General features: G+C 44.7%; 3 protein-coding genes across 5 annotated transcripts in view; 1 reads left to right on the top strand and 2 right to left on the bottom strand.

Moving 5' to 3' along the window:
- Positions 1 to 1,482: 1,482 nt before the first annotated feature.
- On the top strand, positions 1,483 to 4,647 carry gjb7 (gap junction protein beta 7). Of its 2 annotated transcripts, none has more exons than XM_083533523.1 (2): positions 1,483 to 1,607; positions 3,455 to 4,647. In XM_083533523.1, exon 2 carries the CDS (start codon positions 3,460 to 3,462, stop codon positions 4,243 to 4,245), a length of 786 nt encoding a protein of 261 aa, XP_083389649.1. In that variant the 5' UTR covers positions 1,483 to 1,607; positions 3,455 to 3,459; the 3' UTR covers positions 4,246 to 4,647. The 2 variants fall into 2 exon arrangements, with proteins under 2 accessions (XP_083389649.1, XP_083389650.1); XM_083533524.1 differs by having other exon boundaries at positions 1,485 to 1,607; positions 3,458 to 4,647.
- Positions 4,648 to 5,048: 401 nt separating this feature from the next.
- On the bottom strand, positions 5,049 to 15,593 carry znf292b (zinc finger protein 292b). The gene is made up of 8 exons (XM_083533516.1): positions 15,346 to 15,593; positions 14,652 to 14,806; positions 14,349 to 14,427; positions 13,650 to 13,785; positions 13,339 to 13,544; positions 12,779 to 12,915; positions 12,487 to 12,628; positions 5,049 to 12,385 (listed from the first exon to the last, which is right to left on the bottom strand). Exons 1-8 carry the CDS (start codon positions 15,514 to 15,516, stop codon positions 5,651 to 5,653), a joined length of 7,761 nt encoding a protein of 2,586 aa, XP_083389642.1. The 5' UTR covers positions 15,517 to 15,593; the 3' UTR covers positions 5,049 to 5,650.
- Positions 15,594 to 22,629: 7,036 nt separating this feature from the next.
- htr1e (5-hydroxytryptamine receptor 1E) overlaps positions 22,630 to 27,506 on the bottom strand; it is a 6,309-nt gene continuing 1,432 nt past the window's right edge. Inside the window, exons 1-2 of one of the 2 annotated variants that reach the window (XM_083533521.1) lie at positions 25,939 to 26,054; positions 22,630 to 23,747 (exon numbers count right to left, since the gene is read on the bottom strand). In XM_083533521.1, coding sequence (XP_083389647.1) covers positions 22,644 to 23,696 — 1,053 coding nt within the window. In that variant the 5' untranslated portion in view covers positions 23,697 to 23,747; positions 25,939 to 26,054 and the 3' untranslated portion in view covers positions 22,630 to 22,643. Of the gene's footprint in view, positions 23,748 to 25,938; positions 26,055 to 27,506 lie in introns of those variants that run through there. The other variant, XM_083533520.1, reaches the window with a different exon arrangement.

A 27,506-nucleotide genomic window follows, 5' to 3' on the forward strand; every position in this document is an offset into this window, starting at 1 on the left:
ATTGAGTCACACGTACGCACACACACACACACACACACACACACACACACACACACACACACATACACACAAAGTAAAGTGTGGTATAGAGCAGTATAGAGTATTATAGAGCAGTATAGTGTTATAGAGCAGTATATAGTATTATAGAGCAGTATAGTGTTATAGAGCAGTATAGAGTATTATAGAGCAGTATAGTGTTATAGAGCAGTATAGAGTATTATAGAGCAGTATAGTGTTATAGAGCAGTATAGAGTATTATAGAGCAGTATAGTGTTATAGAGCAGTATAGAGTATTATAGAGCAGTATAGTGTTATAGCACAGTATAGAGTATTATAGAGCAGCGTATAGTTATAGAGCAGTATAGTGTTATAAAGCAGTATAGAGTATTATAGAGCAGCGTATAGTTATAGAGCAGTGTATAGTTATAGAGCAGTATAGTGTTATAAAGCAGTATAGAGTATTATAGAGCAGTATAGAGTATTATAGAGCAGTGTATAGTTATAGAGCAGTATAGAGTATTATAAAGCAGTATAGTGTTATAGAGCAGTATAGCGTATTATAGAGCAGTGTATAGTTATAGAGCAGTATAGAGTATTATAGAGCAGTATAGAGTATTATAGAGCAGTATAGTGTTATAGAGCAGTATAGAGTATTATAGAGCAGCGTATAGTTATAGAGCAGTATAGAGTATAATAGAGCAGTATAGAGTATTATAGAGCAGTGTATAGTTATAGAGCAGTATAGAGTATTATAGAGCAGTGTATAGTTATAGAGCAGTATAGTGTTATAGAGCAGGATAGAGTATTATAGAGCAGTATAGTGTTATAGAGCAGTATAGTGTTATAGCGCAGTATAGAGTATTATAGAGCAGCATATAGTTATAGAGCAGTATAGAGTATTATAGAGCAGTATAGAGTATTATAGAGCAGCATATAGTTATAGAGCAGTGTATAGTTATAGAGCAGTATAGAGTATTATAGAGCAGTATAGTGTTAAAGAGCAGTATAGAGTATTATAGAGCAGCATATAGTTATGGAGCAGTATAGAGTATTATAGAGCAGTATAGAGTATTATAGAGCAGCATATAGTTATAAAGCAGTGTATAGTTATAGAGCAGTAAAGAGTATTATAGAGCAGTATATAGTTATAGAGCAGTGTATAGTTATAGAGCAGTATAGAGTATTATAGAGCAGTATAGTGTTATAGAGCAGTGTATAGTTATAGAGCAGTATAGAGTATTATAGAGCAGTATAGTGTTATAGAGCAGTATATAGTTATAGAGCAGTGTATAGTTATAGAGCAGTATAGAGTATTATAGAGCAGTATAGTGTTATAGAGCAGTATAGAGTATTATAGAGCAACGTATAGTTATTGAGCAGTATGCGTTTAAAAACCCGTCCCCGTGGAAATAAAGCCTGAATCACACACAGGTATCACATTGCATGGTGTGTTTATTGTAACCACACAGCTAAGCTCCACCCACAGCAACCAAACAGGTGAGACTCCACCATCAGGTCTATTTGCCTTCCAAATCATCCTCAGGATACGAGAGAATCATCTACATAAAACCCTGAGTCTGGAACAGAAACCTACACGAAGCCAGCAGGTGAGGAGTTTTATATCCATATATTCTGTGTGCGTGTGTGTGTGTGTGTGTGTGTGTGTGTGTGTGTGTGTGTGTGTGTGTGTGTGTCCGGTTTCACCTGTGTTATATATTTATTTATATCTTTTATTCTCTATTTATCTGATAACAAATCCTCAGTATCCTACACAAATATAACACGTCTACACAACGTGAGTCCCAACGTATTTATAAAGAGAAAAAAAATTTCACTTTAACTTCAAACCTGTAACACTGAATAAGTAAAACTCTAAACGCCATGACACTTTACATTAATATAACATTCACTTCACTAGGAACCATTCTCTCTCTCTCTCTCTCTCTCTCTCTCTCTCTCTCTCTCTCTCTCTCTCTCTCTCTCTCTCTCTCTCTCTCACACACACACACACACACACAAAACAGTAGAGAGGAACAAGGAGATGTGAAACACTGGACACTGAGGAACCACAAAGTTCTGCATTCTCGGAATGAAAGTGGAACACAAACTTATTCACACTCAAAATAAGACTGAAAGCAAAAGCAAGCAGTAAATTTCAGGAGGCCAAAAACCTGAACACCTTCAGTGACACGCGACAGATGTTCACTAATCAATCACCAACTGAAGAGTGATGTGTGTTGTGATCAGGGACACTGGTGGACGACACGTTTAGATAAACAAACAGGAGGGTGAAACGCTGACTGGACAAAATATCTAGTATTTTCTTCTTGACAAATTTCATGATGGTGGAAAATCTTGTTTCATATTTGGATTTTAAATTGTGGACATGCAGCTCAGTATGTCTGGCTTATGTATGACCATAAACCTGCTTCCACATGAGACGCAATCCTGACCTGATGGTGGCACTGGAGGATTATCAACATCTCAGCCTGAATCTGGTCAGAATGCTCTTCAACTCCTCCTTGTTTCTATGAGCACCAACCAGTTGGAAAGGCAGAAGATGAGGAAGATGAATCTGGTGCTTGGCCCGGCAGTAAAACACACAGTACACTGTAGTGTAGTGTAGTGTCATTCTTTTTTTTTACACACACACACACACACACACACACACACACACACACACACACACACACACACTCTTCACTGTATAATTATTTTTTTTATTACAGTAGATCATATTCTCTGTTCTTCGATGTATTTATATTTTTTTTGTTTAAAATGTAAATAATAAAATCTGCACTCCATCCTCAGCATATTCTCCTACTGATATACCCCATGTTCCTCCTCTGCACATGTCCAAACCATCTCAATCACACCTCCCTCACCTTGTCACCAAAACGTCCTACATGCGCTGTCCCTCTAATAAACTCATTTCTAATCCTGTCCATCGTCGTCACTCCCAACGAACATCTCAACATCTTCAGCTCTGCTACCTCCAGCTCCACCTCCTGTCTTTTACTCAATACCACTGTCTCTAATCCATACAACATCTCAGGTCTCACCACAGTCCTATAAACTTTCCCTTTCACTCTCACAGATACTCTTCTATCACAAATCACTTCTGCTATCACTCTTCTCCACCCACTCCACCCTGCCTGCACTCTTTTCTTCACTTCTCTAACACACTCTCCATTACTCTGCACTGTTGACCCCAGGTACCTGAACTCCTCCACCTTCTCCACCTCTTCTCCCTGTAACCGCACCCCTCCACTGCTGTCACACTGTCCTCATACATGTCCTGCACCACCCTCACACACTGCTCCCAAACACCAGACTTCCTCATACACAACATTAATGGAATTAGAGATATAATATGATTATATTATATAATATGGTGTTGAGGTGAAGTAACAGTGGATTTATCAGTGTGTGTGATTATTGTTGTCTCCATCAGCAGTCATGAACTGGGCATTCCTGCAGAGCGTTTTGAGCGGTGTGAATAAATACTCCACCGCCATTGGTCGGATTTGGCTCTCGGTGGTCTTCATCTTCCGGATTCTGGTGTTCGTGGCTGCTGCTGAGAACGTGTGGAAGGACGAGTCGAAGGATTTTGTGTGCAACACTCAGCAGCCGGGTTGCGAGAACGTCTGCTTCGACCACTTCTACCCAGTATCTCAGGCACGTCTGTGGGCTTTGCAGCTCATCATGGTGTCCACGCCATCCCTGCTGGTGGCGTTGCACGTGGCCTACCGCGAACACCGTGAGAAAAAATACGGACGCAAACTGTACGAGGACAAAGGCAGCATCGACGGTGGTCTGCTGTGCACCTACCTCCTCAGCCTAGTGTTGAAGACCGGCTTTGAGGTGGGCACGCTCCTCATCTTCTACTTCGTTTATAATGGGTTTAAGGTTCCTCGGATGTACCAATGCGAGGAGAGCCCCTGCCCCAACACCGTGGACTGCTACATCTCCAGAGCCACTGAGAAGATGATCTTCCTCTACATCATGGGCTGCACATCTGCCCTGTGTGTGGTTCTCAATGTGTCTGAAATGCTCTACATCCTTTCCAAACAGTGCTGGAAGTGTTTCAGTAAGCGCTACGTCCCTGTGGAGCAAAAGAGGACATGTTCATGCTACGCCCACAAATCCTCATCCGCACTCACTCTCGGCTCAGCCGGACCCAAACCCCTGACCTCCACCGGCAAGGAAGAAGAGCTTCGGTCACGCCCTCTTCTGCTGTCCTGAGGAACTCTACCGCCTCTTAAATATCAATTATAGACTCTTTTATAGACACATACCAGGCTGGTGCAGGAGATCCGAGCTCACACTTATTGCTATTTCACTGTAACGCTGTAAAAGCACTTTATAATTCTAATGAATTATTGCTGTTTAATAATTACACTGCATGTAAATAACCAAATACACATTTCAACACGCATTTAAAAGTCAGGAGTTAATGAACCTGTGAGCATCCAGTCTCATTAGTGTACAACACACACACACACACACACATTAGTGATTTGTCGTTTATGAACCATTTATTTTAAATGATTCATTTAATGTCTCCTGGACGCACAATATCTCAATGTTATGTACAGGAAACAGAATTGATGTTTAATAATTAGAAGTAAATTATTTGTATGTTTACACTGAATGAGTTTATTGTACAGGTAGTACCTGACTTACGATGCATTCCTAAGACATGACCTAGCGTACCCCAGGAGTCGTAAAGGATGAACAGCAGGTAATAATTTAACAATTTACAGTTCATAATTTAGCAAAACAGCAATTTACATGACCATAATGTCTAAACTTTATACAGAATAAACGAGAGCCAGTTGTTTTCCTGCCACAGGATATTAAATATTTTAACAATTTTCTCATATCAGCATCATCACTGTGAGATTGTTAAACCATCGTAACTCAGGGACCAGCTGTAGATGTTTAATGCACGTATTTAAGTCATTTTTGTGAAATGTCCCTGTAAATCAGATAATAAAAGAAACCAGGCTCATCAGTGAGCAGGAAGTGAGCAGGACTTCAGGATCCGGCTGAAATGACAGTCATTTTTATTGTGTGAATTGGAGGGGAAGCTGTGACATGATTTCCGAGAGGGAAAAATAAAACCCACACAGAGCCACACAGAGGTAGAAAATGCAAGCTGTAATAAATTGGTCTCTGTTGTGTAAGGTACAGACTGCTGGTGGCAGTAGAGAGTCGGGGTGTGCACACACAAGACACGACGCTATACACGTTCAAATTGTACAATGCAAGTCGAACAATACTACAAATGGTTTACCATCTACAGTTTACCACTGCACTACAGGATCGTCAGTCCAACCTGGACACAAGCTAGCTCGTTTTAAAATACCTACGGGATCCGAGACAATTAAAATCTTCCTCTAAGTGTTCAGTTCCGACACTGACCGCATGTGCCGATGCATGAACTTTATTTTTTTTGAAGGGCATGCGTAAGAGGTATATCATTAACAACTCAAAGAATAATACACAGTCCTGCGGAGGGATCAGCAGACGTTTTACAGGAGCGTTCAAGGGCAATCGGACATGTCCCGCACACTTATTAACCCACTTAACATCCCCAAAACAGCAACACTGGAGCCTCAGATCCACCCTCGTCCTGAGATCAGATCTACCCATTAACATTAGATAGGCCCTCTTTCTGAATGACCACCGCAGGACGCATCTCATGCAGCTGCTTGAGCAAGAGTTCGAAAACACTCGAGAACCCTCTGTGCACCTCGAAAGTCACCTTGCTGAGAGAAGTCAGTTTCTGAGGGTTCTTAAATTCTACAAGTCTCAGTACATCTCGGCAGTGATGTTCAGGATTGATCCTGCTGCACACCACTGATGCCGTCTTCAAGTGCAGGGTCGGGAATTTCTTGTGTGGGTGAATCGCCGATAAAGGACTCGTCTTCCTCTTTCCGGGCGGTTGACTAGATTCCTCTAAGAACTTGAGGAAGGACACCTCAAATCCCATCGGCTTGAAGGAGGTCAGCGTCGCAGTTTGCTCCCGTGGTAGCGTGGCGCTGGAAGAAGTGGAGTCGGAGTTGGTGTCTGCATAGTTGACCGAGGGCCTCTGCGCCACTCTTAACCTCGTAATTTTCTTGCGTGCAAGCTGCAGGTCTTTGATCGACTCTCCCTTGCGGGGGCGGCCTCGCTTCCGCTTTACTACCACAGAGATATCCGAGCTCAGATCACTAGACAATTTAGCGTCTGAAACTTCCGTGTCCTCTGTGCTTTCCTTCTCCGACGTCGGCTTTGAGAACTCCGATTCGCTCGGTCCGGTGTCCACAGCGTCCTCGTTCTCAGAGGCGTCAATGGAGCTTTCATCAGACTTGTCTGTATCGTCACTCCTTGACGCAATTCGTTTATACTTGGAGCGAGACATTTTCTTGCAAAAGATGTAGTTGCTCCTCTGCTCCTCCAGGTATTGTTTTGGGAGACCATGCTGGACATAGTGCTTCATGAGACTTCGCTCAGAGTCGGCCACCTTCTCACAGCCTTTAAGCATGCAGGGGTACTGTAACTGAGTCTTTTTGATGCACATGGCAGAGGCCTCCTCTTTTGTTTTCAAAATGGGGTTTCCGTATTTCGTCCAGAGGTTCTTTTGTTTCTTTTTCTTTTTCTCACCACTCTTCTGACTAGGTTTTTTATTAATTTCTCGATTTTCCTTCTCAAGGGAGACTAAGCTGTTTTTCGGAGGACGGCCAAGTTTGACACCTCTGGAGTTCAGCAGTCGGAGTTTGTAAAGGTCTTGGTGTTTTTTCATGATGTGCCGCAGTAAGTTTGAGCGTGTGGTATAAACGCAGCTACAAGCCTCCACCTCGCACTGGAACATTCCATCAACAGGTTCCGTTCTGCCGAGCTTGATCTTCTTGTGTTCGTGGTCAATGTGGTTGACATACTTCCAGAATCCGGTGAAGGTAACATCACAGTCTGGCTGGTCACAACAAAACCTACCCAGGTTCATACCGGACATCATGACGCCTGCTTTGTCGAGGCTCAGTTTGTGGAGCTGAAGGTAATGCTGCAGAAGATCTGTAACCACTTGGAAGATTCGAGAGCAGTCTTTGACTTGACAGCGAAACTCTGTCATCTCACCACCCTCACCACCGGGCATGTCATTCTCCTCATCCTCCTCTTCCTCATTTTCATTATTCTCCTCCTCGATCTGTTCATCATCTTCAAATTTGGGGAGTGCAGACTGATGTACAGCTTTGTAGTGAAGAATCAAATTATGCTGAATAGTGAAGGCGGCCACACAGCCCTGATGGACGCAGCGGTACGGCCTGTAGGGACTAAAAACATCGTCCATGTCCGTCTTCTTCTCCTTAATCTTCTTGGTCAAATCCTTAGCCTTTGGTATTTTAGGTCTTCCAAGTTTGGCCTTCTTATCCAGGGACAGGTTGCCTACCTGCCCTGGGACCAGAGGTGTCTGGCTCACAAGGGTTGCACCTGAAGGCAACAGATCCCCAGGAAGTATTCCATGGGTGTGCTGAGAAAGTGCGAGAGATCCAGTCACAAAACCATTTGGCCAATTTACCTGCTGCTCCACACTTGAGGAGGTTAGCAAAGAAGGCGTGGCTTTAATCACTGATGGATGCGTAGTAGCCTGACTCTGAAGTTGATGTGGAGTTGTTTGTGCTCTCGGAACACCAGAGTCAATAGAAGGAACAGGAAGTTGTTGTTCATAAGGGTGAATTTTTAATTCTGATTTAATGCTTCCAACATGAGACATGAAACCTGGGACACCAGAACCAGTCTCAGCATGATGCACCTGTCCAGCGAAAAGCACCTTTGGTACCATTTGACTGAGCAAATCGCTTGAAGTCTGGAGACTTTGATCAGCCTCGGAGGATTTCCGACTGTACTGCCGTGTAATCCCCATCTTCACCACCTGCTCGTGTGAATAATTGTGAACAGACTGATAATGGGTTCTGAGGTTGGAGTTCCTTGTGAAGGTCTTGGGACAGAGTTGACAATTAAAAGGCGCAAAGTTGAACTGTTCCTTTCGACACTGACTCAGCATGTCTTCTGTATAGTTATGCTGTTTCACGAGATGTTTGAAGAGGGCGTCTTTTGTCATGGCTCTGTAACCACAGCCCTCACTGTCGCAGGAATAGCCTCGTATGATAAAACCGTATGTACCTTCTGAGGCTTTCGTTACTCCTTCGGCCTCCACAGGCAGAGCAGGGGTCTGGTTATGGTCACTCGTTTCCCGACCCAGATCCAGTCTTTCCAGAGCTTTTTGAATTTCTGTAACTTCAGCATCATCTTCTTGCACTGGATTATTTAATATATCTTCTGGTACACTGTTGTTCGAAGAAGCAGCAGCAGCTATGGGAATCTGTGTGGAGGTCTGATCAGGTAGGACACTTCCAGGAGTACGATGGTCACTCGGAAACGCTTTTTGAATTACGTTCGTTGTGTGTTGAACGTCACTCGTTGGATTTTGTACATTCGAGTTCTCGACACCTTGGCACGAGCTGCTTCTCTTTTGGAAGTCTCCAGCTAATATCTGCTCACGAAGCCTTTCCTTTACGCTTTTTTCTGACACCAGGTTTTGAGCGAGGCTAGCCATGGCGGCCAGTAGCCCATCGTTGGATAATCCACTAGCGTTTGTGATGGTAGATTTTTCTTTAATCTCCTTTATCTTGTTTAGTGTTTCGGCTTGAAGGATTCTGTTGATCTGATTAGTGGGATTCCTGCTCGAGTTTAAGTCTGACGGTTCGTTTAAGAAGCAAGACAAGAGTTTATCAGAGGAACCGGTGTTACTCTGTAGGGAGTTGCAGGACTGGGTATAATGAATTTGATGCTGATTGTGCTTGTCTTTTATATTTCCTGTGTGTTGGATCACACTGTTTTGACTGTCTTGAGGGTAAGAGACAGATGTTTCTGCGAAGGTCTGCTGACGTGCACCGACAGACTCAGCCAAACTTCGTGAACCGTGTTGGACATTTTCACTACTGGTCTTACTGATACTGCTGTAGACAGAATCTTTAGTGTTCAGAAAAGTCACATTGGGAAACAGTTTTGGATCAAGAGGACCTTTAGTCATGGAAGGCCACGTCTGATTGGGAGTGGCCTGTGCAGAAGGAGAGGACTGAGGAGGAGTGTCTGATGGGTGAGGGGAGTTCAAAAGCTCCAGAAATGAACTAGGAAGGTCTGCGGACAGGACCGTTTCATCGTAGGGTTTGCACACAGCACGTTTAGACAAATGTCCACCAAGAGATTTAGGGCTCTGGAACTCTCTAAAGCACCGACAGCAAATAAACTTGCCGTCTTTGATGATGGCAGGCCACTTGGTTCTGCTGCTCCGTTTCCTTTTTTTTATGTCGCCTTCATGTGTGGAACTGCTGGTTTCATCTTGAGAGTTCCCAGCAGCAGGAGGGTGGATTTGTTGTGCCGTGTTTGGAGGAGGTGGAACCAAATCTGGGTTTTTCTCCAGTTTTACAATACACTCAGTATGTTTGACTACAGGGACTGTATTAGTCTTTGATGTCTGGATGTAAGGAGGTGAAGATTCACTGGAATGACCCATTTTGTTGGGATTATTCATGGTCTGGTTCTGGATAAAGCGACACGAGGGATTATTTTGATGCTGCAAAGAAGGACAAGACATTTCTCCATTATAGACATTCGGAACTTGGGGTTGTGGTGCAGTGTCCATCTGTGAGGAGAAATCACCACTAGAAGATGTCATCTCCTGTGGATGGTAATGCTGTAGTGAACTGTTCATCGATACAGAACTCCACGAGGAGTGAGAAGCTACATGAGGCTGACTGGCAGTGTTTCCTAACTGTGAGAGCACAATGGGATCCAATATGTTGTCCATCTGGTTTGGAAAGGTCTGACCAGTAGGAGCAGGTAAATGCGAAGAACTTGAGGGGTACGTGGAGCTCAGACAGCTTGCTGGGCAGTGCTGCTGAGCAGGAGGTTTCTCCATTGGTGCGAGAGGAGCAGAAGTCCTCAGACCCAACTGGTTCTGTATGGGTTCTGAAGGAACGTTCTTGACATTCATGATTGCAGGTCTGCTTGTGATTGGTGGTACTTTATTGTTCCTCTTTGCCAGTTTCCATTGTGTATAAAACTCACAGTGAGCAGCTTTCATGTGTTTGGTGAGACTTCTATAAGAGCTGTAATCTCGAGAACAGGTTTCATATGCACATTTATATCTGTCCTTTTCCTCACCTGCAGAACCAGATGTGTTTGTCTGCACTGGTTGTACTGGTCTGTTGGAGGGAAAAGAGCTGACTTGTGGAGGAAGTCTCTGAGACACAGGCATTACCGATGGACTGCTATGGGGAGTCTGCATTAAAGACACCAGGTTGTTCCCGTACGTAACTGGGTACGTTGTGTGAATCGGATTGGGATCGTACTGGCCGTAGTCAGAGTTTTCATTGCTGTATAAGGGTTGGGTGTGACTCTGTGAAACAGCAGACTCCATTTGAGCTTGCAAAACATCTCCAGATGGGGCTTGCTGAAAGTCCTCTAGGAGGCTCTGGTATGAAGATGCTGGCGGAAGTGGACACGATGGAGTGAGTATCGGATCGTTCATTAGCACATCTAACAAAGACTCTTCAGGTCCGGGTCCATTCAGGTGAGTCATGGGAGGGTTTGGAGGAGGTTGGCTCTGCAGGGTCTCCACATGGGGGACGTGTGGTCCAGCATCCAGGTTTGGATCAGGTGGCTCGGTTTTACATGGCAGAAGGCCGAACGCTTGTGTGGGACCCTGACCAGCGGGATTGAGCATGTTTTCTACAGAATGCTTTACTTTCACCAGATTTGTTGGGTGATCTTCAGGGTTCACCATGCAGCTTGGGTTTACTGGAGGTGCTATTTGCTGAACGTCCTGTTTGGCTAGTTCACTGGACAGGTGTGGTTGAGGATCTACAGGCTCGTTGGTGTCTGCAGTCTGCATCTCCTCTTTCTTAACGTTATGGCTCTCCTCATGTAATTCTAACTGAGACTGGGCGTGAAACACTTTACCACATCCTGGCACTTTGCAGGTGAATGTTTTGTAATGTTGCGCCTCGTGATCGTAGAGTTTATAAGCTTCGTTGAAGGTCTTTCCACAGCCAGGAAACATGCACTTGGCCTTGAAGACAGAGTGTCCTTTGCTGTGCAGAAGAAGCTCAGCATTGGTGTCGAAGCTAGCTTTACAGTTCAGCTGAATGCATGTATAAGGTTTAGCACCACAGTGGACCTGCAGGTGGTCATTGAGGTGAGTGACGCTAACGAAGTGCCGGCGACAATACTGACAAACTATCTTCGTAGTCTGCAACTCAAGGAAGCGTTTGGCCTCCTCCATCTCCCCGTGGTCCTTCACGTGGGTGAGAAGATTGCGAAAGAACTTGAAACCTTTTCTGCAGTTCGCAACAGGACAGACGTTTCGCTCTCTGGCGTTGACCCTGACTCCGGGAACCTCGGTCTGGGAGCCTGTCGTGTCTCCGTTGGACAGCTGACTAGAGTCTCCGTCGCAGGTTTTAGCCTTGGCTTTCCGCGCCTGGTTTTCTCCACTTTTGTTTGTCAGAGCTGTGAGATCAGGAGCGTTCGCAACGGTCAGTTTTTTAGTGGTTTTCATGGAAGCTAAGCGCTCTTTACAAGACAGCTTTACGTGCGATGCCACATGCGGGTCTAGAGTTTCTCTCGCTTCAAACGTCTCTGTGCAAATGGGACAGCTGTAAAGTCCGTCTCTGAAGTGAGTCTGTGCATGGCGCACGATTCTATGGCCGAGGAACTCTTTATCACATAGCACGCAGTACTGCATGTACGCTTGCCAGTTTCGAAACCTGGCCGACACGAATCCCTTCTCCCTCAACTTTTTGACTTCTCTGTTTTTCTGACGCTGGTCTGCGATCTCCTTTAGTTCATTAGTCGTGTCCAAAAAGCATTCAAAAACGTCCTTGAACTCTTCGGGCGCCAGGTCGATGTCGTCTCGCTCCGCATCTACAAAGCGATCGTCGTTCAGCTCGTCGATGGAGGACACGATCGACGCCTCCTCGCCCATAAGACCCAGACAATGACGCTTTAACGTCTTCCAGTCCCAGAACTCCGGATCAAAAGGCCACTGAGTTTTGAAAACAAGGAACAAATCGCAGCGTAGAGAGTTGGGTATGGGAAGGTTTTCCTCCTCCAGCTTCTGGTCTGGCTCATTGTACAGAGTCTCCACAGCGTAATAAGAGTCAACTGTGGGCTCCAGAAGGAACTCCGTTAGCTGGCAGGCCCGCTTTACTTCCAGGTCGGAGGGCAGGAGGCAGGAGATGGTTTTGCAGATGGTGGCCTTGTTGGCTCCCTCACAGGACTCCATTCGCAGGGCACGTATACACATCTCAATGCAGGCTGGCAATCCAATCTTATCCAACTGCAGATTAGAAAACAGAGTTGTGACCACATTACGTTACCGTAAACCATCAGGAGCATCAGCCTACAGTGATGTACATCCACAGTGGACGAAGAACTCACCTCAGACTGGATCACTTTAATGAAGAACAGCAGGTGGAACACAGTTTTGGTGAGTAGAGACATCTTCTGGCACTTTTCCAAAAAACACTGCTCTGAAGGCTCCAGTCGTTTTAGGAGTTTACTCCAGAAGAGGGTCAGTTCCCTGGAAGAGAGATCGATCACCAGATCAACACACATGGCATAAATAAAAATCTGACTGAAGACCCTGAGTCTACACTGAGACAGCTGAAGATCTGCAGATCAACAACACACACGAAGGGTGTAGGATTAGTTCCTCGTGTAGGAAACTGACCAGGCACAGTACGGGTCCTCCTGCAGGAGCTGTCGGGTCAGGAAGCCCGAACACAGTGTGAATGCTCCTCTCTCATCTCCTTCTGCCTCCAGGTTACAGATCATCTCCAGAGCATCACGACAGTCCACCTGGGAAAGCTGCAGGAGAATTACAGAAGGATTTGGAGAACTTCAGATCGATATATAAAAATGCAGCAGTGCACAGTTACTAATCCAAACAGACACGCCACCCCAGTGTCCCTGTGAGCCAATCAGAACACAGATTCTACCCCAGTGTCCCTGTGAGCCAATCAGAACACAGATTTTACCCCAGTGTCCCTGTGAGCCAATCAGAACACAGTTTCTACCCCAGTGTCCCTGTGAGCCAATCAGAACACAGTTTCTACCCCAGTGTCCCTGTGAGCCAATCAGAATTTAGCAGACACCCCAGTCACATCTCTGCTTCAACCAGTTACAAAGCAGGCCCCACCCCCTTTGCCCAGTAACCAATCAGAGAACAGGTCTGCATCCAGTGCAACAAATCACAACCAGTTATTGTTATTTTAAAACAAAACCAATCACCTCCTCCATCAGCATCTCCTGTGGAGCAGAGGAGCACACACACACGAGGTAGATCTGTTTAAAGTGTCCTCTGCTTGTTCCAAACTCGAGGAGATCAGCACAGGCTTTAGCCAGCAGCGCTGCCTTCTCCATGGAGTTCTCCTTAATCAGGAACTTTACCCTGAGTTCCAGCAGCTCCGGACCTTCACGCAGCAGGAACTCACGCACTAAAGTAGGCACAGGAAACCCACATGGAGGGTTAAGCAGTGAAACACACACACACACACACACACACACACACACACAGGGTCAGGTATCTCTGAGAATGTCACCTTTCTCCTCGGGAGGCGTCTCGTTTCTGAGAAGGTTCTGTAGTGTAATGTTGCTCCACATCCCTCGTTCCTGAGTGGCTGTGGAAAGCAGGTGCAGCTGCGTGATGCCGTTGTCTTGCAGCAGAGTGTGAGCCGTCTGTGCAGACACCAAACATCACAGGTTTATTTACCTCACACACACACACACACACACACACACACACACACACACACACACACACACACACACACACAAACACACAGCAGAACATCAACGAGATTCAGATCTACCAAAGCCAGGAAGTGGGTCACATGTACACCTGGATCACAATGGGACAGGAGAAGGAAGTAGAGGAGAGGGGAAAGAAGCGGAGAGGGGGAAGAAGAAGAAGAAGAAGAAGAAGAGGAGAGGGGGAAGAAGAAGAAGAAGAAGAGGAGAGGGGGAAGAAGAAGAAGAAGAGGGGGAAAAAGAAGAAGAAGAAGAGAGGGGGAAGAAGAAGAAGCGGAGAGGGGGAAGAAGAAGAAGAAGAAGAAGAAGCGGAGAGGGGGAAGAAGAAGAAGAAGAAGCGGAGAGGGGGAAGAAGAAGAAGAAGAAGCGGAGAGGGGGAAGAAGAAGAAGAAGAAGCGGAGAGGGGGAAGAAGAAGAAGAAAAAGAGGAGAGGGGGAGGGAGGTAGTGTGGATTGGGACACAGCCCGGGGGTTGATACAGGTGTGCTGTACCTGTATGGAGAACTGAAACTGCTCCCATAATGCATCTGGAAAAGCCTCAGTTAGAAACAGCAACAGCTCCACACAACTCCTGCAGAACACACACACACACACACACACACACACACACACACACACAGAGAAGAGTGAGTGAATGATAGAGTGATAAAGTGAAAATGGATTAATGAAGGAATAAATGAATGAGTGAGTCTGGTGAAGAACATGTTAAAAATTAAAGATTTCAAAATATAGAATAAATGAGGTGTGTGTGTGTGTGTGTGTGTGTGTGTGTGTGTGTGTGTGTGTGTTACTCACATCGAGAGTCTCTCCAGCACTACTCCGACGTTCTCTCTCTGGATGGAGAGATGCTCCGACACACGAGCAAAACTCAACAACGCCACACGATAACACTCCAACATCGACCACGGATCTTCATCTGATCTCCACACACTCAGACACTCCACCAGGGTCTGCACACACGCGCGCGCGCACACACACACACACACACACACACACACACACACACACACACACACACACACACACATCACATCCATTCTATACTCCAAGTTTTTCAGCTCCGTCACCCAGTGTGTGTGTGTGTGTGTGTGTGTGTGTGTGTGTGTGTGTGTGTGTATACAGTCTTGAACTCTGACCCACTCTTCAGTGTTTACTCAAACACTCCCAAATCACTCCCTGCTCAAGGTGACTAGACCGAGTAACACACACACACACACATATACACACACACACACACACACACACACACACACACACACACACACACACCACCCTCTATTATTATTGTATTAGCATGACAGCTAGCGGTGGTGTGGAAGGGAAATCTGTACACACTCAGCCCGCGGATACGGCTCGGCCCAGGGGGACACGGTACGGCTCGGTTTGGGGGGGATACAGTACGGTACAGTACGGCTCGGTTCGGTTCGGCTGTGTTGTGTTGTAGTGCGCTAGTCTCCGTGTTTACAGCGGAGCTCTGCGGAGAACAGACCTGACAGAAAGCACGGCAGTAGCGGGCAGTGGCCTCCTCCTGCTCCGCGGGTCCCGGGCTGGAGCTCAGCGCGGCGGACAGCTCCTCCAGGCGGTCGTTGAGCGCTCGCAGGGTGTCTGGAGGGCGGCGCGGTCCGTGGGGCTCCCGCTCGGCCTCTTCTTCGTCCGCCATCTTCACTTCCAGTTGCGCCGCGTACGCACCCGCACGGAGACCACGTGATCCTCAAACCCGTGCGCGTCCGTGCGTCGGGGTGGGGTGGGGTGGGGTGGGGCGGGGAGAGGGGGGGGGGGTCCCGTCTGTCGCTGCTGTGAGCTTTAAACAAGGACCCCTTATTTAGTAGCCCACAGAGAGCGCCTGATCATAATGCTACAGGATTTTTCATTAACACTGATTCTCATCGAGTTATTCATGTTTAATAACTAATAAATTAGATTTATAAACTACATTATACATCAGAATAATCTGTAAATGAACTTGAATGTTCAGGTTAATCAGCGATTAGATATAGATTAGATAACAGAATATCTGGGGTATATTTTAGATAGAAAATAAAATAAGGAAGTAATAATATAAGTAAAAAATAAGTAAAATTATATAAAATCCGTTTAAATATAATAGGTCGAAATAATTCTATCATTATAGTCTCTGCTGAGGGTAAATGATGAAATATTTACGAATTTAATCATTTAATACAAAAACCCAATCTAATCCAGAATAAGGCATATTTTAAGACACCTAAATCCAGGACCTCCTACAGCTGTGGATAAACGACTGGTTTTCCCAGAATCAGCCAATCAGAGAGAGACAGGAAGTCAGGGGTACAGTCTGTACAGGGGGTGTGTTACACTAGCACACCTGTCTGCTCGGGGTGTGTATATGTGAAGGTGTATATGTGTAGGTGAGAATGTGTAGGTGTGTATATGTGAAGGTGTGAATGTGTAGGGGTGTATATGTGAATGTGTGTATATGTGAATGTGTAGGTGTGTATATCTGAATGTGTGTATATGTGAATGGGTGTATATGTGTAGGTGTGTATATGTGTAGGTCTAAATGTGTAGGTGTGTATATCTGAAGGTGTGAATGTGTAGGGGTGTATATGTGAATGTGTGTATATGTGAATGGGTGTATATGTGTAGGTCTAAATGTGTAGGTGTGTATATCTGAATGTGTTTATATGTGAATGGGTGTATATGTGTAGGTGTGTATATGTGTAGGTCTAAATGTGTAGGTGTGTATATCTGAATGTGTGTATATGTGTAGGTGTGAATGTGTAGGTGTGTATATCTGAATGTGTGTATATGTGAATGTGTAGGTGTGTATATCTGAATGTGTGTATATGTGAATGGGTGTATATGTGTAGGTCTAAATGTGTAGGTGTGTATATCTGAATGTGTTTATATGTGAATGGGTGTATATGTGTAGGTGTGTATATGTGTAGGTCTAAATGTGTAGGTGTGTATATCTGAATGTGTGTATATGTGTAGGTGTGAATGTGTAGGTGTGTATATCTGAATGTGTGTATATGTGAATGTGTAGGTGTGTATATCTGAATGTGTGTATATGTGAATGGGTGTATATGTGTAGGTCTAAATGTGTAGGTGTGTATATCTGAATGTGTTTATATGTGAATGGGTGTATATGTGTAGGTGTGTATATGTGTAGGTCTAAATGTGTAGGTGTGTATATCTGAATGTGTGTATATGTGTAGGTGTGAATGTGTAGGTGTGTATATCTGAATGTGTGTATATGTGAATGTGTAGGTGTGTATATCTGAATGGGTGTATATGTGAATGGGTGTATATGTGTAGGTCTAAATGTGTAGGTGTGTATATCTGAATGTGTGTATATGTGAATGGGTGTATATGTGTAGGTGTGTATATGTGTAGGTCTAAATGTGTAGGTATGTATATCTGAATGTGTGTATATGTGTAGATGTGAATGTGTAGGTGTGTATATCTGAATGTGTGTATATGTGAATGTGTGGGTGTGTATCTGAATGTGTGTATATGTGTAGGTGTGTATATCTGAATGTGTGTAGGTGTGAATGTGTAGGTGTGTATATCTGAATGTGTATATGTGAATGTGTAGGTGTGTAGGTATGAATGTGTAGGTGTGTATCTGAATGTGGAGGTGTGAATGTGTGTATATGTGTAGGTGTGAATGTGTAGGTGTGTATATCTGAATGTGTGTATATGTGAATGGGTGTATATGTGTAGGTCTAAATGTGTAGGTGTGTATATCTGAATGTGTGTATATGTGAATGTGTAGGTGTGTATATATGAATGGGTGTATATGTGTAGGTCTAAATGTGTAGGTGTGTATATCTGAATGTGTGTATATGTGTAGGTGTGAATGTGTAGGTGTGTATATCTGAATGTGTGTATATCTGAATGTGTGTATATGTGTAGGTGTGAATGTGTAGGTGTGTATATCTGAATGTGTAGGTGTGTATATGTGAATGGGTGTATATGTGTAGGTGTGTATGTGTGTAGGTCTAAATGTGTAGGTGTGTATATGTGAATGTGTGTATATGTGTAGGTGTGAATGTGTAGGTGTGTATATCTGAATATGTGTAGATGTGTATATGTGAATGGGTGTATAAGTGTAGGTGTGTATATGTGTAGGTCTAAATGTGTAGGTGTGTATGTCTGAATGGGTGTATATGTGTAGGTGTGAATGTGTAGGTGTGAATGTGTAGGTGTGTATATGTGAAGGTGTATATGTGTAGGTGTGTATATCTGAATGTGTGTATATGTGAATGTGTAGGTGTGTATATGTGAAGGTGTATATGTGTAGGTGTGAATGTGTAGGTGTGTATATCTGAATGTGTGTATATGTGAATGTGTAGGTGTGTAGGTATGAATGTGTAGGTGTGTATCTGAATGTGGAGGTGTGAATGTGTGTATATGTGTAGGTGTGAATGTGTAGGTGTGTATATCTGAATGTGTGTATATGTGAATGGGTGTATATGTGTAGGTCTAAATGTGTAGGTGTGTATATCTGAATGTGTGTATATGTGAATGTGTAGGTGTGTATATATGAATGGGTGTATATGTGTAGGTCTAAATGTGTAGGTGTGTATATCTGAATGTGTGTATATGTGTAGGTGTGAATGTGTAGGTGTGTATATCTGAATGTGTGTATATCTGAATGTGTGTATATGTGTAGGTGTGAATGTGTAGGTGTGTATATCTGAATGTGTAGGTGTGTATATGTGAATGGGTGTATATGTGTAGGTGTGTATGTGTGTAGGTCTAAATGTGTAGGTGTGTATATGTGAATGTGTGTATATGTGTAGGTGTGAATGTGTAGGTGTGTATATCTGAATGTGTGTATATGTGAATGTGTAGGTGTGTGTATATGTGTAGGTGTTTATATGTAGTTGTGTGTGTTTAGGTGTGTGTATATGTGTAGGTGTGTGTGACTGCGTAGGTGTGTATATGTAGTTGTGTGTGTGTGTGTAGGTGTGTATATGTGAATGTGTAGGTGTGTATATGTGAATGTGTAGGTGTGTATATGTGAATGTGTAGGTGTGTATCTGAATGTGTGTATATGTGAATGTGTAGGTGTGTATATGTGAAGGTGTATATGTGTAGGTGTGTATATCTGAATGTGTGTATATGTGAATGTGTAGGTGTGTATATGTGAAGGTGTATATGTGTAGGTGTGAATGTGTAGGTGTGTATATCTGAATGTGTGTATATGTGAATGTGTAGGTGTGTATATGTGAATGTGTAGGTGTATATCTGAATGTGTGTATATGTGAATGTGTAGGTGTGTATATCTGAATGTGTGTAGGTGTGTATATCTGAAGGTGTATATGTGTGTAGGTGTGTATATGTGAATGTGTGTATATGTCAATGTGTAGGTTGTGTATATGTGTAGGTGTGTATATATGTGAATGTGTAGGTGTGTGTATATGTGTAGGTGTTTATATGTAGTTGTGTGTGTTTAGGTGTGTGTATATGTGTAGGTGTGTGTGACTGTAGGTGTGTATATGTAGTTGTGTGTGTGTGTGTAGGTGTGTATATGTGAATGTGTAGGTGTATATCTGAATGTGTGTATATGTGAATGTGTAGGTGTGTATATCTGAATGGGTGTATATGTGTAGGTGTGAATGTGTAGGTGTGAATGTGTAGGTGTGTATATGTGAAGGTGTATATGTGTAGGTGTGTATATCTGAATGTGTGTATATGTGAATGTGTAGGTGTGTATATGTGAAGGTGTATATGTGTAGGTGTGAATGTGTAGGTGTGTATATCTGAATGTGTGTATATGTGAATGTGTAGGTGTGTATATGTGAATGTGTAGGTGTGTATATGTGAATGTGTAGGTGTATATGTGAATGTGTAGGTGTGTATATCTGAATGTGTGTATATGTGAAGGTGTATATGTGTAGGTGTGAATGTGTAGGTGTGTATATCTGAAGGTGTATATGTGTGTAGGTGTGTATATGTGAATGTGTGTATATGTCAATGTGTAGGTTGTGTATATGTGTAGGTGTGTATATATGTGAATGTGTAGGTGTGTGTATATGTGTAGGTGTTTATATGTAGTTGTGTGTGTTTAGGTGTGTGTATATGTGTAGGTGTGTGTGACTGCGTAGGTGTGTATATGTAGTTGTGTGTGTGTGTGTAGGTGTGTATATGTGAATGTGTAGGTGTGTATATATGTGAATGTGTAGGTGTGTATCTGAATGTGTGTATATGTGAATGTGTAGGTGTGTATATGTGAAGGTGTATATGTGTAGGTGTGTATATCTGAATGTGTGTATATGTGAATGTGTAGGTGTGTATATGTGAAGGTGTATATGTGTAGGTGTGAATGTGTAGGTGTGTATATCTGAATGTGTGTATATGTGAATGTGTAGGTGTGTATATGTGAATGTGTAGGTGTATATCTGAATGTGTGTATATGTGAATGTGTAGGTGTGTATATCTGAATGTGTGTAGGTGTGTATATCTGAAGGTGTATATGTGTGTAGGTGTGTATATGTGAATGTGTGTATATGTCAATGTGTAGGTTGTGTATATGTGTAGGTGTGTATATATGTGAATGTGTAGGTGTGTGTATATGTGTAGGTGTTTATATGTAGTTGTGTGTGTTTAGGTGTGTGTATATGTGTAGGTGTGTGTGACTGTAGGTGTGTATATGTAGTTGTGTGTGTGTGTGTAGGTGTGTATATGTGAATGTGTAGGTGTATATCTGAATGTGTGTATATGTGAATGTGTAGGTGTGTATATCTGAATGTGTGTATATGTAAAGGTGTGAATGTGTAGGTGTGTATATCTGAATGTGTGTATATGTGAATGTGTAGGTGTGTATGTGAATGTGTAGGTGTGTATATGTGAATGTGTAGGTGTATATGTGAATGTGTAGGTGTGTATATCTGAATGTGTGTATATGTGAATGTGTAGGTGTGTATGTGAATGTGTAGGTGTGTATATGTGAATGTGTAGGTGTGTATATGTGAATGTGTAGGTGTATATGTGAATGTGTAGGTGTGTATATCTGAATGTGTGTATATGTGAAGGTGTATATGTGTAGGTGTGAATGTGTAGGTGTGTATATCTGAAGGTGTATATGTGTGTAGGTGTGTATATGTGAATGTGTGTATATGTCAATGTGTAGGTTGTGTATATGTGTAGGTGTGTATATATGTGAATGTGTAGGTGTGTGTATATGTGTAGGTGTTTATATGTAGTTGTGTGTGTTTAGGTGTGTGTATATGTGTAGGTGTGTGTGACTGTGTAGGTGTGTATATGTAGTTGTGTGTGTGTGTAGGTGTGTATATGTGTAGGTGTATATGTGTATGTGTGTGTGTGTGTGCCTCAACAGGCATTAATATTTTATGTCACACTTACAGAGTTTTGTTTAATTATTATGGAAAGACAAGCGCCAACACAACTCAGACTTTCACCTGGTTATTAGGATGACTGGTGTGTGTGTGTGTGTGTCTGTCTGTCTGTCTGTGTCTTAGTCTTACAGTATACATTACATTAATGAACAGATCAAATCCTGGAGGTTTATTAACACACAGATTAGAAGTGTGTGGGTTTGATCCTTCAGCCCACAAGGGTCACTCTCACTCACACACACACACGCGCACACACACACACACACACACACACACACACTGCCATGGCAACAGCATCTTTGTATGGTTTTTCTTTTGCACAGATACAAAACAACGCATGCACGCACACACTCACACACACACACACACACACTAAGTAACCCAGACTGTGTGAGATGTGTGATGTACTTTATTTCTCCTCTTTACACCATTTTGGAATCAGTGACAGACTACAGCAGTGCATTGTGGGTAAATTCTCACAGCAGTTTCTCCACAGCTCCAGCACAGTAATGAGGTGTGGTGGTATCTCCTGTAATGTGACCTCATTAGCACACTGTACTGCAGCATACACACATCTAGGCTTCTGTTGTGGATGTTCTACGCTTAGATAGCTAGGAAAAGAGTTCACTACTAGAGTATCTTTGGCATGTGTAGTGTTTAGAGTCGTGTGTAGTGTGTTGTGTGTTGTGCAGGGTATAGTGTGTAGAGTCTTGTGTAGGGTGTTGTACAGGGTGTAGGGTGTATAGTCTTGTGTAGGGTGTTGTGCAGGGTGTAGAGTCTTGTGTAGGGTGTTGTGCAGGGTGTAGAGTCTTGTGTAGGGTGTTGTGCAGGGTGTAGAGTCTTGTGCAGGGTATAGAGTCTTGTGCAGGGTGTAGAGTCTTGTGTAGGGTGTTGTGCAGGGTGTAGAGTCTTGTGCAGGGTGTAGAGTCTTGTGCAGGGTGTAGAGTCTTGTGCAGGGTGTTGTGCAGGGTGTAGAGTCTTGTGCAGGGTGTAGAGTCTTGTGTAGGGTGTTGTGCAGGGTGTAGAGTCTTGTGCAGGGTGTAGAGTCTTGTGCAGGGTGTAGAGTCTTGTGTAGGGTGTTGTACAGGGTGTAAAGTCTTGTGTAGGGTGAGTCTTGTGTAGGGTGTTGTGCAGGGTGAGTCTTGTGTAGAGTGTTGTGCAGGGTATAGAGGTTGTGTAGGGTGTTGTGCAGTTTGTAGTGTAGGGTGTTGTGTATTGTGTAGGGTAACACTTGATTCAGTACAGTGATGTATAAATATAGGAGTTCTTTGGGACGTAGCCCCAGAAGCAGTGCAGATGTGCTCAGGAAGTGCACCAAGAAGTCATCTTCCTCATCTAGTGCACTTCACTGACAGTGTACATGTGCTCTATGTGCTTTACGTAAGGGGACATGAAGACATGATACCAGGAGCAGGCCTGGAACCTTGGCATCCCCGTGGTCCTATGTGTGCTCTTTCCTCTTTAGGAGCCCTTTAAAGGCTTGTTTGAAGTCCTCGTTAAAGCTGGTGTAGAGCAGCGGGTTGATCAGCGAGTTAATGTATCCGAGCCAGGTGAGGAAGTCGGACACGTGCGGAGAAGGCTGCAGGACATTCAGTGCCATCAGGAGCTCTTTAATAAAGAAGGGCAGCCAGCAGACAATGAAAGCTCCCAGGATGAGGCCGAGGATCCGAGCGGCCTTCCTCTCACGTGAGCTGCACACCTGGTTCCTTTCCTCTGGGCTGTTCAGCTTCTCCAGCTCCATGCCGGGGTCAGAGGGGGACAGCTCAACTCGGAAGTGGTTCAGAGAGTCACTGAGGTGGCGTGATGAGCCACGCTTCTGGTAAAGGGACTTGGCCGCGCCATAAATGCGGTAATACAGGATGAGGATCAGAGTCATGGGGATGTAGAAGGCCCCGAAGGTGGAGTAGATACTGTACCCAAGCTGGTCGTGTTCGATCACGCAATGGTGAACATCGCCGAGGCGCCGGCGCCAGAAAAGAGGAGGGGCTGAGATCAAGACGGAGGCCACCCAGACAGCGGTGACCATGATAACGGCACGCCGCGGGGTCCTCTTGCGGGTGTATTCCACCGCCTTGGTGATGGCCCAGTAGCGGTCGAGTGCAATGACGCACAGGTGCAGGATGGAGCAGGTGCAGCAGGTCATGTCCACGCTCAGCCACACCTCACACATCACACGCCCCAGGTTCCACGTCGCCATGGCGATGTACAGGATGCTCAGCGGCATCACCAGCAACGCAACTAGGAAGTCGGTAACCGCCAGTGAGCAGATGAGGTAGTTAGCCGGGAGGCGGAGCTTTCTGGTGGTCAGGATAGCGGCGATAACCGCGCCGTTCATTACAGCTGTCGATAACGCCAGCAAACCCAACAGACAAGCCACTGCTAACCGCTCCGTCACCACGGCGAAGCCAAACTCCGCCCTCTGATCGGACGCATTAGAGTGAGTATAGTTATTCAGAGGCGGAGCTTTAGAACTTTCTCCCAGGTAGCGCTCCATTTGCTCACTTAGGGGGGTTTTTTTTGGTCCTCCTCTCTGTTAATCCCAGTCCTACAGAACACAGTCACACCAGACAATTCATCAACAACATTAACTCCCTAATGAACATAATGAACATAATGTACAGCCATAAACACCAGGTACTGGAGCACATGACTCCTGTCAGCCAATCAGAATCAGGTAACCTTCTGGGAAACACAAACACACACACACACAGGGATCTGGAGTAGCACTCAATCAGACACACTGTCAAAGACAAACAGCTGCACTAGGGTGTGTGTGTGTGTGTGTGTGTGTGTGTGTGTGTGTGTGTGTGTGTGTGTGTGTGTGTGTGTGTGTGTGTGTGTGTGTGTGTGTGTGTGTGTGTGTGTGTGTGTGTGTGTGTGTGTGTGTGTGTGTGTGTGTGGTTTCTGATGACTTTTTGATGACGGTGTGATGTCACCACTGCAGTAAAATCCACATTAATCAGAAGTAAAAGCTCTTTTTCATTGTGTGGGCTTTAGAGCTAAGTGACAGAAGAAGTGTGTGTGTGTGTGTGTGTGTGGATGAGTTAAAGTTAAAGCACTGTTTCTCCAACAAATGTAATTTTTTTTCCTGTTCTTCCTTCACACACACACACACACACACACACACACACACACACACACACACACACACACACACACACACACAGTGATATATACAGATGGTGTTAGACGGTGAGAGTGAGACAGTCTGTACATTTATTCAGAAAGAATCTGATTTTGTGCAGAACTGTAAGAGGAAGTAATTATTACCTGATGTGAGGTGTGTGTGTGTGTGTGTGTGTAAGTGTGTGTAATGTGATTATATACCCTGAGTTATAAATGTGTAATTGTTTTTTTTTTTTCCTCTGTATTCTGTTTATAAATCATCCCTAATTTTACAGGTAATGTTGTGGCAGTGTGTGTGTGTGTGTGTGTGTGTGTGTGAGGTGGATGATGATTACACTACTAATCTGTCCACACACCTACATCCTAAGATCATCTGTCAGAAACCACTTTAAACACCTAAAATACAGTCCACCATAAGAGGTTGAGCAATGCGTTACTGTCACGCGCGCGCACACACACACACACACACACACACACACACACACACACACACACACACACAGAACTAAAGCATATGAATTGAACATCTGATCACATCACATTATCAACTTGTGCTGTTAATATCATGAACAGCAGCTACGCTAATTCCTCTCCACTGCTTCTCTTTCTCTCCCCATCCCGAGGCTTCCTGAGGTTTGGCCAGCTCCAGTCACGTCCCACCTCGTGAAGATTATGGACCTATGGATGATCATGGAGAAGTAGATGCCGAGTGTTTAAAGGCCCTGGCATGGAGAAGCTGATGCTGGATCTATGATGATCACAAATTGTTCTGTATTGTTGAAAGATTTATGACCAAACTTTTGATGTCACCCATATGAGGATGGGTTCCCCTTTGAGTCTGGTTCCTCTCAAGGTTTCTTCCTCATATCATCTAAGGGAGTTTTTCCTTGCCACTGTCGCCACGGCTGCTCATCAGGGACAAACGCACACCATTCACCTTCACTGTTGTTTTCTGTAAAGCTGCTTTGAGACAATGTCTGTTGTGAAAAGCGCTATACAAATAAACTTGACTTGACTTGACATATATAGTGAATAAAGAGAACACATTTTATAAGGTTAATGGTAACACAAGGTTAACACACACACACACACACACAATCTTTTCACAACCTATTTCAGCAAAGAGTGTGTGTGAGGTGCTAAATCTGATTTTCATTCCACATCTGGGGTGATGTGAGAACACCTGTCAGGTTTTTTATGGGGGGGGTGTTCATTACTGACTAGTATTAAAGGTCATATTTAAAATGCATCTGGTTTAATGAGGAATCATGCAGCAGCTTGGGACAATCATAAACATTTATATTCCTCATTCATCAACTCCCCCTGACCCCAACATCTCACTGCTCATATCCACCAATCAGAGCTCAGACTGAGAGCACACCACCAATCAGAGCTCAGACTAAGAGCACATGACCAATCAGAGCTCAGACTAAGAGCAGACGACCAGATGGAGGTGTTCAGTTCAATCATCTGGTAAGAATATTTATTCAGATTAAGCACCTCAGCGCCGCCCCTCAGGTCTGATCTCACATCTCTGCTGCAACTTATTTACACCTAGCAGTCAGAACGTAAATGTGACTGGACTATTTCTCCAGGAAAAAACATCTTACCATCAACAACATCTCAGCATCAGTGTGTCTTCAGCCATTTCACGGGTCCTACCTGCTACAAACAGTCTCATAACTGGGTCTGAAAACAAACACTTGTCTCTGAGACACTAAACATAACCCGGTTTACACCAGTATTCATCACCCAGTACACCCAGTACTCAGCTCCCAGCACTCATCACCCAGTACACACCCAGTACTCCTCACCCAGTACACCCAGTACACACCCAGCACTCATCACCCAGTACACACCCAGTACTCATCACCCAGCACACAACCAGTACTCCTCACCCAGTACACCCAGCACTCATCACCCAGTACTCATCACCCAGCACACCCAGTACACACCCAGTACTCATCACCCAGCACACACCCAGTACACACCCAGTACTCATCACCCAGTACACACCCAGTACTCATCACCCAGTACACACCCAGTACACCCAGCACTCATCACCCAGTACACCCAGTACACACCCAGTACTCATCACCCAGTACACACCCAGTACTCATCACCCAGTACACCCAGTACACACCCAGCACTCCTCACCCAGCACACACCCAGTACACATCACCCAGCACACACCCAGTACTCCTCACCCAGTACACCCAGCACTCATCACCCAGTACACCCAGTACACACCCAGTACTAATCACCCAGGACACACCCAGTACTCATCACCCAGTACACATCACCCAGCACACACCCAGTACTCATCACCCAGTACACCCAGTACACATCACCCAGCACACACCCAGTATCCATCACCCAGTACACCCAGTACACATCACCCAGCACACACCCAGTACACACCCAGTACTCCTCACCCAGTACACCCAGTACACATCACCCAGCACACACCCAGTACTCATCACCCAGTACTCATCACCCAGTACACCTCACCCAGCACACACCCAGCACTCATCACCCAGTACACCCAGTACACCCCCAGTACACCCAGTACTCATCACCCAGTACTCATCACCCAGTACACACCAAGTACTCTTCACCCAGTACACCCAGCACTCATCACCCAGCACTCCTCACCCAGCACACACCCAGTACACACCCAGTACTTATCACCCAGTACACACCCAGCACTCCTCACCCAGCACACACCCAGTACACACCCAGTACTCATCACCCAGTACACACCCAGCACTCATCACCCAGCACACACCCAGTACACACCCAGTACACCCAGTACTCATCACCCAGTACACCCAGTACTCATCACCCAGTACACCCAGTACTCATCACCCAGTACACACCCAGCACTCCTCACCCAGCACACACCCAGCACACACCCAGTACTCATCACCCAGCACACACCCAGTACTCATCACCCAGCACACCCAGTCTCCCAGTACTCATCTATCCACATTCTTTCGCTCTCGTCTTGTCTTTATTTTTTTGCTTCCTCTTTCTGTGTTCATTTCCCCTGATTCCCATGGGGGGGGGGGGGTGAGTGATGGAGGAGGAGGAAGGAGAGGAGCTCACCCTGCTCTGACTCCATGAGGGATCTGATGGTGTTGAGGTCCTGAAGTGTAAAAAATTATATGTAATTAAT

The sequence above is a fragment of the Silurus aristotelis genome (assembly GCF_946808225.1).
Source record: "Silurus aristotelis genome assembly, chromosome: 28".
Lineage (NCBI taxonomy): Eukaryota > Metazoa > Chordata > Actinopteri > Siluriformes > Siluridae > Silurus > Silurus aristotelis.